The 14,953-nt window shown below is 52.9% G+C and overlaps 1 protein-coding gene across 1 annotated transcript in view; it reads left to right on the forward strand.

Moving 5' to 3' along the window:
- Nucleotides 1-14,694, forward strand: part of LOC130109929 (uncharacterized) — a 53,172-nt gene extending 38,478 nt beyond the window's left edge. Inside the window, exons 7-12 of the mRNA XM_056276892.1 lie at nt 12,862-13,029; nt 13,463-13,739; nt 13,932-14,020; nt 14,091-14,235; nt 14,427-14,536; nt 14,587-14,694. Of these exons, the coding sequence (XP_056132867.1) occupies nt 12,862-13,029; nt 13,463-13,739; nt 13,932-14,020; nt 14,091-14,235; nt 14,427-14,536; nt 14,587-14,694 (897 nt within the window). The remainder of the gene's footprint in view (nt 1-12,861; nt 13,030-13,462; nt 13,740-13,931; nt 14,021-14,090; nt 14,236-14,426; nt 14,537-14,586) is intronic.
- Nucleotides 14,695-14,953: the final 259 nt, after the last annotated feature.

Below are 14,953 nucleotides of genomic sequence, written 5' to 3' on the forward strand. Positions count from 1 at the left end.
GCCACAATGGGCAATACTGGTGAGCCCATTGCACAGCCGTGTTTCTGTCTGTAAAACTGGCCCCTGAATTGGAAATATGTAGTGTTCAGGCAAAGGTCCAGCAGTTGGTAAATCTGGTCTGGGCTGAGGTTGGTCCTATTGTGGAGAGTGTCGTCCCGTAGCAAACATTGCCTCGCGGTTTCCAAAGCCTCCATGGTTGGGATGCAGGTGAATAATGAGGTCACGTCGTAGGATACCATGGTTTCATCCGGTTCTAGTTTTACGCCTTGGACCTTGTCCACGAAGTCAATGGAGTTTTGGATATAGTGAGGTGTTTCGCCCACTAAAGGGGTCAAGATGTTGGCTATATGTTTGGCAATGTTGTACGTGACCGAGTTTATGCTGCTGACGATGGGCCTGAGGGGGGTTCCATCTTTATGGATCTTAGGGAGTCCATATATGCATGGAATGTTATCTTGTGGGTAGAGACTTGGTATTGTATCCGATCAATGGTTCCTCCTTTCTGTAGGTACTCTATTATTCTCCTCTTGTAACCACTAGTAGGATCGCGTCTCAGAGGTTCATAGGTGCCGGTGTCGCTGAGTAATGACGTGATCTTGGCGTGGTAGTCTGTTGTGTTGAGGATAACCGTGCATGTCTTCTTATCTGCTGGAAGGGTAGTGATGTTTTCGTCCTTGCTCAGGGCTGTCACGGCTTTCCTTTCCTCCATGGTTAGGTTGGAAGGAGGGAGTTTCGCATTGGACAGAGCTGCTGATACCTTTAACCTAAGCTGTTCCGCCTCGGTTTCCGTTAGCTTGTTTTTCCTCATGGCTGATTCTGTGGATGTGATGAGGTCAACTATAGGTAGTTGTTTGGGTGTCATGGCGAAGTTCAGTCCTTTGGCTAAGACCTCCTTCTCTGATTGGGAAAGTACCTTGTCTGACAGATTCTTGATCCATCTGTTCTGCGTTCCGTTTTGTGTGGGATGTTCTGTCTTTTGTCTCCAGGTAAGTATATCTACTTGGCTAATGTTGTTGGTTCGTCGCTGTAAGTTTTGAAACTTCCTTGTCTGCCTTTCTTTGGTTTTGTGGTGTTGAGTTAGGCTTTCTTGGTGAAATCAGTGATCCTCTCCAAGACTGCACCAGGCAAGTGGGATGTTAGTTGCTGGAGTAGTTGGTCAGATTTCTCCTTCAGCCCTTCAATAGTGAAATGGACCTGTCTCACTCTTTCATTCAGGAGTTGATTCTGTGCCTTCTCTATGATTCTGTCTGCTCTATGTCCTTTCATTGTGGTACACAGGCGCAGGCTAGTGGGTATGAGCCTGTGTTGTCTGCATCTCAGATTGAATCGCAAGTGGTTTCTGTAGTCTGCAATCTTCCGAGCCATCCTTTCATATTCCCTCACCATTTTAAGGGTGTCAGACCCAAATTGTTCCGCAACATGTCTGTGAATGTTCTCATTCATCCAGATCATGGTTATCCAAAGGAGTTGAATCAAGTGCAACTGGACTTGGTATATATCCGTGAAGACGTTTCGCCTCTCATCCAAAAGGCTTCCTCAGTTCGTGCCTTTCTGACTAGACCAAGCTAGTCTGACTGGCTGGTGATGAGACTCAGAATTTATCCTCTAGGAGTCGTTGTCAGAGCTATTGATATGCATGACTCTTTGTGATCCGATGTTTACCAACGCCCGTCGCTAACGGCTCCAACGACTCTCATGACCACTGAATAATGAAGTCGAAACTAACACCCCCAACGACCGTCGCTGCTAAACAAATGCAAATCAATAGCTCCGATGGCGACGGGCGCGGCTGGACATCGGAGCACAGGAGGGCCACGCATACCAATAGCTCTGATAATGACGGGCGCGGCCAAACATCGGTACACAAAAGAGCCACTCATATCTATGGCTCTGTTAGCGACGGGCGTTGGTAAACATCGGATCACAAAGAGCCACGCATATCAATAGCTCTGACAACGACTCCTAGAGGATAAATTCTGAGTCTCATCACCAGCCAGTCAGACTAGCTTGGTCTAGGCAGAAAGGCACGAACTGAGGAAGCCTCTTGGATGAGAGGCGAAACGTCTTCGCGGATATATACCAAGTCCAGTTGCACTTGATTCAACTCCTTTGGACAAGCCATAGCAATGCCGCATGTGCCACGTATTTGCCAAAGGTGGCCCATATTTGTTTTGTGATATTTGAGTCATATTCACCATTTACCACACGGGCCACTTCAGGGTCACATCCAGATTACATGTTGCCGAGAGCACCACATCTTTGCCAAAAAAGGTCCACATTTGGTTTGTCATATTTGGGCCATATTTGCTATTATACATGTGGACCACTTCAAGCTCAACATCCATTTTGTCAGGGCCAGAAGAAGGCCATCAGTGCCGCATCACTGCCTGAAGTGGCCCACATCCGGATGCTGTCTGGGCATCTATAGGACCCACAGCACAATATGACGTCGTGTGGAGGAGACATGATTACTGTTTTGAGATAGAAGGCCACCATCAGCTGCTTTCAAGGCTTGCAGCATGTGTGTGTGTGTGTGTGTGTGTGCAGGCACGTGAATGTGTGTTACTGTGTGCACTTAAATGTGTGTGTGTACGTGTGTGTGTGTGTGGGGGGGTGTTTTAAGTGCATAATCCTCCAGTAATTTGTATGTTTTTAAAAAGTTTTTGCCTGTGCACTAAGTCCTTCTCGTGTGAAGAGGATTCAGGGCCACGGCAGAGTGCAAAGCTCTCAGCCGAACCAGGTAGGCTCTCTAACATAGAGCGAGGGAGAGAGATGGAGAGGGAGGAAACGAGGTAGGAAGGGATAAACAAAGATGGCAGAGAGAGAGTAGAGATATAGGCTCTACTTACACAAGTGGACTGCTCCATGCCATTAGCCCTAAAAGGGAGGTGTGACCGAGAGAGAGTCCAGACTTCACCCTGACAAGTAAAACACACAACCTGCATCACAGAAAGAGGAATGGCTGTCATGTGTTTGGTGTGTGTATATGTGTGTGTGCGTGTGCGTGTGTGTGGATGTGTGTGCACAGTGCATGCATGCGTGTGTAGGTGCAAATGTGCATGCGTGTGTGTGCGTTGTGCGTGCATGCATGTGTGATGGTGTAAACTTTTATGCGAGCGTCCTTGTATATGTGTGTATGTGTGTATTATTCAGTTGTCAAGCTTTATTTAAACGGGGGTGGATTTTTACTTTCATTTGCACGTGCGCCCAGGTCGAGACGGCAGCATAATAAGTTCCACGATCACAACAACGAACATTAAAGTTGCGCTTTAAAACAAAACCTCAGCACATTCAGAGAGTAGAGGCATTAAAACGTGAATAAATAAAAGAAACGCTGGTCGATAGAGTAGATCAGCACGTTGCAGTTTGGGGGAGATTGAAGTGAAGTGAGAGTTGACAGAGAAAGCTGCTACCGGAGCCTGCCTCCGAGCCCTTCATCACATTATATGAACAGTGTGTGATTTTCAACAAGTCCTCCAACCCATACGACCACATGGGTCGTTTGTCCTCCAATACGACCCACGGGAGCCTTTCCTAAATTAGCGCCCCTACCGGCGGCAGGAGATATGCCACAGATACTTTTCGCCTCTGTGCATTGTGGGTTTTTTAAAACAATTTGAAGACAATAGAATATGTAGTCAGTGCGTTTTTGTGTTGTTTCACCGTCCAATATAGTAACCAAGATGCTATTGGCAGTTTGTTTACCTATGAATAACGTTATAAGAGCTACTTAATGTTAGCCAAAAGTTAGAAAGTCAGCTAGCGTGGACATTATACGTATGTTGCGGTTCAGCCCCCTGCTCGGCTCTCTGGCTCCACCGTGAGGTCACGAAGCACATCTCCATCATCTGTCTCTGAAACACCAGGCACGTCTGCGCGCGCTCATAGAGCGTCGCGCAGACACAATTAACGACAACGCACCTGTCTACAATCTACAACCACCACACCTGCGAGTGATCAGCTCATCACCAATCTACAAGAACCCAGCCAACCACAATGGGTTCTGGCGACGACAGTTGTCGGCAGAACGTGCCTAAGCGACAGTCGGCAACATTGTCTAGCCTTCATAGTTTACTCGTGTTTTCTGGTCAAATTGTCAACCCAAGTTTTCCTTCGTGTTCCCTTCGTGTCTTCTGGTGCCCTGTTTTATCCTGTTTTCCCTGTGTCCTCAAGAACCCCTCGAGCGCTGCCCTCTCCCACGGACCCTAATCGCTCACTTGGAACTCCCAGTTTTTGGATTTGGACCTCTAAGGGACTCTCTCTCACGGATTACGGACCCCGGAAAACCACGCTCGGACTTCTCTTGGATCAGTCCACAGACCACGGACACCTTTGCCTATACGCACATTTCATACATTGGACACGCCATTTACATACCGCACCACACGTGGAGTAAATACTTACACTTAGCCTAGACACACAACCCGCTGGTCATCACACATAGTTCAGACACACATCCCACAAACGATCCAAAGGAATTGAATCGAGTGCATCTCGACTTGGTATATATCCGTGAAGACGTTTCGCCTCTCATCCAAGAGGCTTCATCAGTTCGTGCCTTTCTGACTAGACCAAGCTAGTCTGACTGCTAGTCTGGTCTAGTCAGAAAGGCACGAACTGATGAAGCCTCTTGGATGAGAGGCGAAACGTGCCTTTCTGACTAGACCAAGCTAGTCTGACTGCTAGTCTGGTCTAATCAGAAAGGCACGAACTGATGAAGCCTCTTGGATGAGAGGCGAAACGTCTTCACGGATATATACCAAGTCCAGTTGCACTCGATTCAATTCCTTTGGATAGCCATGACCTGGATAAATGAGAACAGTCACAGACATCCCACAAACAAGACGAACAACGCACTGTACACAATACACTTTGTTTACCATAACAGTACGTCTGGCCAAGATAGAACCTGGCAGTTCCGACGGTTCAACGAGACCCAAGGTCCCCGCTATCATCACGACGGTCCAGCAACATGAAACTATCCTGACCGGCCTAACAGCTCAGCTCGAGACAGCCTTTATTTCAGGTTACAGCGAGGCTCGATCAGCTGGACAGAGCTGTAGCCTCCCTCAACATCAACACCTCGGCTCGAGCTCCCGCACCTGCCCCCCAGTCCCCACCAGGTGGCGCCTCCCCCATAGCACCTCCTCCTGATCATGACCCTCAGTCGGGTGACATACTCCCTGTAGCCCCCAGTTCTTCGGCAGCTCCCGCTAGCAGGAAACCCAATCTAGGTAGTCCTAAATCTTTCGAGGGAGATTTCGATTTATGTCATAGGTTTATTGTTCAGTGTGAATTAGCATTTACTCACCAGCCTAGTCGATTCAGATCAAATAGAGCCAAGGTAGCATTTATTATGTTGTGGTGACCCACATCTATACAACGAGAGACATTCACCTAAGAGGACGGTGTACCTTTAAGGGAAGAGGCGAGGGGTCAGATAATGCACTTCCGCTTCCGGTTGAGAGTTCAGTTCAGTGTCGTTGTCGAATGTATGACATGCTAAGTTGGAGCTAGTAAACTACCTCGACTACGTCTACTCTCACGTCTCCTGTCTCGTTGTTTTCTAACTCCACATTGGTGACCCCGACGTGATCGAACTACTAATACGAGTATGTCTGACAACGAAGACGCCGGGAATAATGCGTCATTACGCAATAATGCGTAATGAGCAATGACACTGTTGGAAGCTCCGCCAGCTGCTGGCAAGTACGATGCTATAAAGACATTCCTCCTGAAACTATTTGAACTGTCGGAGCTGGAGAAGGCAGACCGTTTACTGTCCCTGAATGGCCTCGGCGACGGCAAACCGTCTGAGTTAATGGAAAAAATGCTGTCTGTGCTGGGATCGGCTGATCCGGCCTTTCTTTTCACACACATTTTTCTGAGGCAGCTCCCTGCGCCTGTACGCACAGCACTGGCCAGTTCTCCTCTCGCCGCCTCCAAGGACTACCGCTCTCTGGCTGCTGAAGCAGACAGGGTTTTCCTGGCCAACCGGCAACAGTTTGTGCATACTCTGCTACCCCACCAGACCGCCCCACCACCACCTGTGTACGACTATATGGACACCGCGGCTGCGGTGAAGCCCGCCGCCAACCTGACGACGGACTCTGTTATTACCATGCCAGGTTTGGGGCAAAAGCAAAACAGTGTCGCAAACCCTGCAGTTACAGGGTTCAGGGAAACGCCAAGGCCGGCGCTCGTTAACGGCTATGGGCGCCGGCCGTGACTGCAAGCTGTTGTTCATCAGAGACTCCTTGTCGGGCCGGCGGCTGCTGGTTGACTCTGGCGCTCAACGCAGCATACTACCAGCGCAAGCTGTGGACACGATGACTGACAGTCACGGCCCCCAGATGGACGCCGCCAACGGCACGTCCATTCGGACGTACGGTATCAGACATGTGGACGTGTGTTTTGGCGGCCGACGTTTCGGCTGGGACTTTGTGATGGCTGCTGTATCCACCCCGCTCCTAGGTGCGGATTTCCTCTGTGCTTTCAACCTGCTGGTGGATGTTAAAAACTGTCGCGTGATTGATGCCGTCTCTTTTGCGTCATACCCCTGCACGCTTGGGGGGGCTGGAGCGCTGTGCCTCGCTAACACACTCTCCACCGGGGATCCATACCAACGCCTGCTCGCCAATTTCCCCGAGCTCACCACACCCACCTTCTCCTCGGCGGTGGCCAAGCATGGCGTGGAACATCATATCACCACAGTGGGCCCCCCAGTTTACGCCCGGGCCCGACGCCTCGACTCGGCCAAGCTCGCAATAGCCAGGGAGGAGTTTTCGACTATGGAGCGCCTCGGCATTGTCCGCCGTTCTGACAGCCCGTGGGCTTCCCCTCTTCACATGGTTACTAAGGCCGACGGGGGTTGGCGCCCGTGCGGGGACTACCGTCGCCTAAACAATGCCACGACCCCTGACCGGTACCTCATACCGCACATACAAGATTTCTCTACCCACCTGGCGGGCGCTGCCATCTATTCCAAAATCGACTTAGTGCAGGGGTATCACCAAGTGCCGGTCCACCCACTGGATGTCCCAAAAACGGCTGTCATCACACCCTTTGGGCTCTTTGAGTTCTTACGTATGCCTTTCGGCCTTAAAGGGGCGGCGCAGACGTTTCAGCGCCTTATGGATTCTGTGCTCCGCGACATGCCATTTTTGTTTGTGTACTTAGACGACATCCTCGTGGCCAGCGCGTCGGCGGAGGAACACATGACGCACCTCAGACAGCTGTTCTACAGGCTCAGCGAACACGGCCTCATCATCAACCCAGCTAAGTGTCAGTTCGGGGAGTCGTCCATCACCTTCCTCGGGCACCACATCACTCCACAGGGGGCCGTTCCCCTCCCTGCCAGGGTTGAGGCTGTCACCATGTTCCCCCGCCCCCGCACTGTACAGTCGCTGCAGGAATTCCTGGGCATGGTGAACTTTTATAACCGTTTCCTGCCCCGTGCCGCCCACATCATGCGTCCCCTGTATGAGGCCCTGCGGGGTAAGAAGTCTAAGGCCGAGCTGGACTGGTCTTCGGGGATGGACGAGGCTTTTGTGGCCGCCAAGACCGCGCTGGTCAACGCTGCGCTGCTAGCTCACCCGTCGCCTGCCGCCCCCATAGCCCTTACAACGGATGCCTCCGACTACGCCGTGGGGGCCGTGTGTGAGCAGTGGGTTGGGGGGGGGCTGGCAGCCGTTGGCGTTCTTCAGTAAACAATTCTGTGAGAGCGAGCGCAAATACAGCGCCTTTGATAGGGAACTACTGGGTCTCTTCCTCGCAACCAGACACTTTAGGTTCCTATTGGAGGGCCGACAGTTCACCGCTTTCATGGACCACAAACCGCTGACGTTCTGTATGGCCAAAACCTCAGAACCGTAGTCTGGGCGTCAGCAGCGCCATCTCGCGGCGGTTTCCGAGTTTACCACGGACATACAACACGTGTCAGGCAAGGATAACTTCGTCGCCGACTGCCTTTCACGGGCGGTTGTTCACGCCGTTCACTTGGGACTCGACTACGCCGCTATGGCAGCGGACCAAGCCAAAGACGCGACCGTTCAAGACTACCGGTCGACCCTACGGCGCTGCGACTGGATGGACCGGCTCCCGTGGGTCATGCTCGGCCTGCGTTCGGCCCCGAAGGAAGACCTCCAGACCTCCTCCGCTGAGCTGGTGTATTGCCAGCCCCTGCGGGTTCCGGGGGAGTTTCTTCCGGATGCTACGGCTCCCTGGTCGGCCGCCTCTCACCTCAGTGCGTCCCGGAGCGCTGCCGGTGCCTTCGTTCCCGTTCCGATGTCTCAACACTGCCTCCCCCGGTCCTACGTCCCCAAGGATCTGCCATCGGCGAGGTACGTCTTCATTAGGCACGACAGCCATCGGTCCCCGCTGCAGCCCCCATACGACGGGCCCTTCCGCGTCCTCGAGGCGGGGGATAAGAACTTTGTGGTGGACATGGGGGGCAGGCCGACAGTTCACCGCTTTCATGGACCACAAACCGCTGACGTTCTGTATGGCCAAAACCTCAGAACCGTAGTCTGGGCGTCAGCAGCGCCATCTCGCGGCGGTTTCCGAGTTTACCACGGACATACAACACGTGTCAGGCAAGGATAACTTCGTCGCCGACTGCCTTTCACGGGCGGTTGTTCACGCCGTTCACTTGGGACTCGACTACGCCGCTATGGCAGCGGACCAAGCCAAAGACGCGACCGTTCAAGACTACCGGTCGACCCTACGGCGCTGCGACTGGATGGACCGGCTCCCGTGGGTCATGCTCGGCCTGCGTTCGGCCCCGAAGGAAGACCTCCAGACCTCCTCCGCTGAGCTGGTGTATTGCCAGCCCCTGCGGGTTCCGGGGGAGTTTCTTCCGGATGCTACGGCTCCCTGGTCGGCCGCCTCTCACCTCAGTGCGTCCCGGAGCGCTGCCGGTGCCTTCGTTCCCGTTCCGATGTCTCAACACTGCCTCCCCCGGTCCTACGTCCCCAAGGATCTGCCATCGGCGAGGTACGTCTTCATTAGGCACGACAGCCATCGGTCCCCGCTGCAGCCCCCATACGACGGGCCCTTCCGCGTCCTCGAGGCGGGGGATAAGAACTTTGTGGTGGACATGGGGGGCAGGCCGGAGCGGGTCGCTATAGACCGTCTCAAGCCCACTCACTTGGACATTGGGGAGCCAGTGCAATTGGCCCTACCCCCGCGGCGGGGGCGCCCTCCTAGGTCGGCCCCGGCACCTGCCTCTGTTCCTGCTTCGGCCCCGCCTATGGCCGGGGTTTCGGCCCCATCTGTTTCCCCTCCTGTGAAGCGCAGCCGTTATGGCCGCAGGGTCCGCCCCCCGACTCGTCACCTGTTTTCCCCGTGACTTTGCACTATGTCATTGACTGTTCTGTTGTAGAGTCTATTTTTGTGTTCATGACTTGCACTTTTGCTGTTTTGCATTGTTTTGTGTAGGTGAATTCTGGGGGGGCCTGTGTGGTGACCCACATCTATATAACGAGAGACATTCACCTAAGAGGATGGTGTACCTTTAAGGGAAGAGGCGAGGGGTCAGATAATGCACTTCCGCTTCCGGTTGAGAGTTCAGTTCAGTGTCGTTGTCGAATGTATGACATGCTAAGTTGGAGCTAGTAAACTACCTCGACTACGTCTACTCTCACGTCTCCTGTCTCGTTGTTTTCTAACTCCACAATGTCACTGTTGTCTGGAAGGGCTCTTAAATGGGCCACCACTGCGGTAGAACAGAATAGTGTGCTAGCCACTGACTATGTAGCTTTCCGTAGGGAGTTTAAATATGTCTTTGATCACCCTGTAGATGGCCAGGATGCCGCAACACGCCTCCATAGTATCCAACAGGATTCTCGTTCAGTTGCTGACTACACTGTTGAATTCCGTATTCTCGCTGCTGATAGTGGGTGGGGGGATAAGGCGCTTCTGAGCGTGTATAGGCGAGGGCTTAGTGAGGCAGTCAAGGATGGGATTATGAGAGACAGACCCGATTCCTATAATGCCTTAGTCTATCTGGCTCTTACGCTGGATCAGCGCCTGCACAAGTGGCATAGTGAGCATAGTCAGCCCCCGTATTAGGTAGGTCCAGTAGCAGCCCTTATTCCCCTGTTTCCCGTGAACGCTCTCCTAATGCATCCCGTGCTGCCTCCTGTCCCCTCTGTGTCCAGGGCTGAGGAGGAGCCCATGCAGGTTGGGCCGGTTGCATCTCTCCCTCGAGGAGCGTGACCAACGGTTTCGGGCCCGCCTCTGCTTGTACTGTGGACAGTCTGGGCACTACATCCAGGGTTGTCCTATGCGCCCAAAAGACAGGGCTTACTAGCTAGGGGAGTCCTAGGAAGCCCGACAACACTCCTTCAGAACAGGCCTACTCACAACAGGCTCTTCCCTGCTCTCCTCTCATGGTACCAACAAACTCTCACTGTCAGCGCTCCCCTGAACCCTGGGGTGGACGAGTGTTTCATCAATACCAATCTGGTCCGGCAGGCTGATATCCCTCTCGTTCCACTGGACACTTCCCTTACTGCTCAGGCCTTGGATGGTCACTCCCTTGGGGCTATCACTCACAGTACTGACTCTCTCTCCATCACTCTCTACGGCAATCATGTCAAGACTACCCAGCTCCTTGTGTTACACGCTCCCACAGCCCCTCTCGTGTTAGGTAGACCCTGGCTCGAGAGACATAACGCCCAGGTCTGCTGGGCTACTGGAAGGATCCTAGGGTGAAGTGTTGGATGCCACGCCACCTGCCTCCGGTCAGCTCCCTCCCTGTCCAGTGGGCCCAAGCCTTCTCCCCCTGGCCTCACTGGAGTCCCCTCCATCTACCACAACCTGGCCCGCTTCCTCCACATCGGCCTTATGACCATTGAACTCCTCCCTGGAGCCGCTCTTCCCTCCGGGCGGTTATACAACCTCTCCTTCCCTGAGAAGCAGGCTATGTAGGACTACATTATGGAGACCCTGACCTCAGGTATCATTGGCCCTTCCTCATCCCGGTGGCAGCAGGGTTCTTCTTCGTGAAGAAGGGTGGAGATCTCCAACCCTGCATATGTAGCGCCCACCCCTACTCTGTGTCTATAGACGTCATGAAAGGGAATAAACTAGGAAGGTGGGGCTCCGGGTTCGTATACTAATACTATTCCGAATAAGAGTTAACTATACCCAGCAAAATTATGCTTAATGAACTCAACTTATTATTCAGAATAAAATAACTGGACCAGACAACTTCCTTATATAAACAGATCGAGTCGACTCGAGCATGTATTGAATTTATGAATGTGAATAAAGTAAAGTTGTGACAGCAGCAATGCAAACAGGCGCATAATTATCAATTATGTCAAATACCTCAAAAAAGAAAATACAAATAAAGAATAATGTGACTCCAGTCAATAGTCGCACAACCAATACCTTTGTACATCCCAAGTATACCAGTGCTTTTGAGATGGGAAAATTATCGAAGATATATATAATTCTCAATGTAAATAGAATAGCGTGGGAAAGAATTTGTATAAAGCGAGACCAGGATTATGATAATAATATTATATCTATTTAGTGGACAATAGGACGCAGGCTGTGAGTAAACCTCAAACAAAGCTAACTATCTATAGCTTTTAAATAGATTGGGCCTAATTACTTTGACTGTAAGCAGTATGGCAGATACTCTGCTTTAAATGGACCTCTAGGAATGTATTGGCTGTACCCTAACAGAGTAATTCACCTTGTGCTTTAAAACAAGTGCACGTACCTTTGCGGTACAATAATATACCCCCAAGTAAAAACAAAACACAAAATACCTGTTGCTCAATATCACAAATGTAACAACAGTGGTGGGCCCACACACTTTATAACACAAATAAAATAACCCTAAACGCTGGCATAAACAAATACATGTTGCAGGCCTGGTCTTTGCTCGGGTGCGTGGTGACCCGCGCGCTTCTTACAATGGGCCCTTTCACTCAACAGAGCCGAATGAGACTGTACTTACAAATGTCCGCGGGTGGTCGTGTGGAACAAGTAGTGCTGCCTTGTGGCCAGGAGAGCTCTGTACGCGCCCACGTAGCACAGAGCGGGAACGATGATGCCAGGGAAACTCTGTTCGAGTCCAGGAGAGCTCTGTACGCGCCCACGTAGCACAGAGCGGGAACAACGATACCAGGGAAACTCTGTCCATGTCCAGGAGAGCTCTGTATGCGCCCACGTAGCAAAGAGCGGGAACGATGATGCCAGGGAAACTGTCCGTGTCCAGGAGAGCCCTGTACGCGCCCACCTAGCACAGACCGGGAACGATGATGCCAGGGAAACTCTGTTCGAGTCCAGGAGAGCTCTGTACGCGCCCACGTAGCACAGAGCGGGAACGACGATACCAGGGAAACTCTGTCCATGTCCAGGAGAGCTCTGTACGCGGCCACGTAGCACAGAGCGAGAACGATGATGCCAGGGGAACTCTGTCCGTGTCCAGGAGAGCTCTGCACACGCCCATGTAGCACAGAGCGGGAACAGTGATCAAAATCCAACGATGAACCGCCGTATACGAAACTTAATGCGTGGTGCGTGTGACCGGGTTGATGTACTGCCGAATACTATGGCTCAGTCCCACGAGCTACAGGCTCACCGAAACAAGGCAGAGTATAGACGATACAGATAAGCTTACTTGCTAGCATATCTGACTAGCAAGACACTCGTAAAGAACACTGGGGTCGTACAGAAAATAAAACACGTCCTTCAAACGTGCTATAAAGCCGAGTCGACTCCTATATGGGATGCGAACCTCAGACATTAGCAAATTCCTAATGACACAGTAAAACTACATGCATTTAACAACTGTACTAAACCCAGCCTTTTCTCACCTGGACTACACCCTCCCCCTTCTAGACTTTTGATGTCCTCATTATACTCTTGATCGAGGCTACACATTATCGGCAGTTAAATGACATCACTGTCAAGAATAAATACCCGTTACCCCTCATGAGCGCCGCCTTCGAGCCCCTCACCCACTCTAACATCTTCATCAAACTGGACCTCCGTAGTGCCTACCATCTCGTTTGCATCAAGGAGGCGATGAGTGGAAAACAGCGTTCAACACGTATCTCGGCCACTTTGAGTATTTGGTGATGGCTTTCGTGCTCACTAACGCCTCCGCCGTCTTCCAGGATCTGGTTAACGACCTCCTCAGAGACATGATTAACGTGTTCGTGGTGGTGTTACCTGAACGACATCCTCGTGTTCTCTAGAACAGAGAGGGAACACCACCAACACGTCCGCCTGGTCCTCCAACGACTGGTGAAGAACAGGCTCTTGGTCAAGGCAGAAAAGTGCCTGTTTCACGCCGCCTCCGTGGAGTTCCTTGGGCACATCGTGGAGATAGGGCGGACCCGAGGAAAATCAAGGTGGCGGCGGAGTGGCGCAGGCCCAACGACCGTCAGCAGCTACGGCTCTGACTGGGGTTTGCCAACTTCTACACGCGGTTCATCAGGGGCTTCAGCCAAGTGGCCGCTCCTCTTACCTCCACCCTCCACCGCTTCTCCTGGACCCGGAGACCGCCTTCCAGGCCCTGAAAAGCCTGTTCCCCGCGGCTCCGGTGCTCATCCACCCAGTTCCAACTCGGCAGTTCATTGTGGAGGTGGATGCATCGGACACGGGCATTGGAGCCGTCCTCTTCCAGCAATCGGAAGAGGTCCAGAAGACCCATCCGTGTGCCTTCCTGTCCCGGCGCTTCACTCCCGCAGAACGCAACTACGACATAGGGAATCGTGAGTTCTAGGCTGTCTTCGCGGCTTTGGGGGAGTGGAGACACTGGCTAGAGGAGGCTCAACAGCCGTTCCTTGTTTGGTCTGATCACAAGAATCTGACCTACGTCAGGACAGCGAAGAGGCTGAATTCCCGCCAAGCGTGCTGGTCTCTCTTCTTCAGCCGTTTCAATTTCCCCCACACCTACCGCCCAGGTTCCTGCAACACCAAGGCTGACGCGCTCTCCCGTTTGTTCCTGGGGGAAGCCCAGGGCACTCCTGATACCATCCTTCCTCCCCGAGTGGTGGGGACTCCGTGGTAAGAATGGCCCATCACGCTCAACCCTCTTCATGCCCGCCTCCGTGCATTCCCAGGTACTCGAGTGGGGCCACTCCAGTCACTTCGCCTTTACCCCCGGCGCTCACAGGACGTTGTCCTTCATCCGCCGTCGCTTTTGGTGGCCCTCCATGGAGGCCGACACGAAGGAGTTTGTCACCGCCTGTACCACCTGCGCCCGCAGTAAGACCACCCACTGGGCCCCGGCGGGTCTCCTACGTCCCCTCCCGGTTCCAAGTCGTCCCTGGTCCAAAATCGCCCTGGACTTCGTGACTGGTCTCCCCGTGTCTCAAGGTAACACCATCGTTTTGACCATCGTCGACCGTTTTCCAAAGTTGTCCACTTTGTGGCTCTCCCCAAACTCCCCTCCTCAGCCAAGACAGCGGACCTCCTGGTCACCCATGTCGTCCGCCTTCATGGCATCCCCCAGGACATCGTTTCTGACCGTGGTACCCGTTCCCTTGCCGGGTGTGGCAGGCCTTCTGTAAGGGGATTGGGGCCACGGTCAGCCTCTCCTCCGGGTACCACCCCCAGACCAACGGGCAGGCGGAGAGGGTGAACCAGTACCTCGAGGCGGCCCTGCGTTGTGTGACCACCAGCAACCCCGCCTCGTGGAGCAAACATCTGCCATGGGTGGAGTAAGCCCTCAACTCCATGACCAGCACAGCCACTGGCATGTCTCCTTTCGAGCGCTCACTTGGTTACCAACCCCGTATGTTTCCCCGTCAGGAGTTGGAGGCTGTGGTTCCATCCACCAGTGCCCATCTCTGCAGGTATCGCCGCGTCTGGAAGGCTACCCGTACCACTCTGGTTAGATCTGTGGAGCGGCCCCAGCGCGGCACCAACCAGCGTCGGGTCCCGGCCCCTGCCCATCATCCGGGACAGTGGGTCTGGCTGCTGG

The sequence above is a fragment of the Lampris incognitus genome, chromosome 3, assembly GCF_029633865.1.
Source record: "Lampris incognitus isolate fLamInc1 chromosome 3, fLamInc1.hap2, whole genome shotgun sequence".
In the NCBI taxonomy this organism is placed as follows: Eukaryota; Metazoa; Chordata; class Actinopteri; order Lampriformes; family Lampridae; genus Lampris; species Lampris incognitus.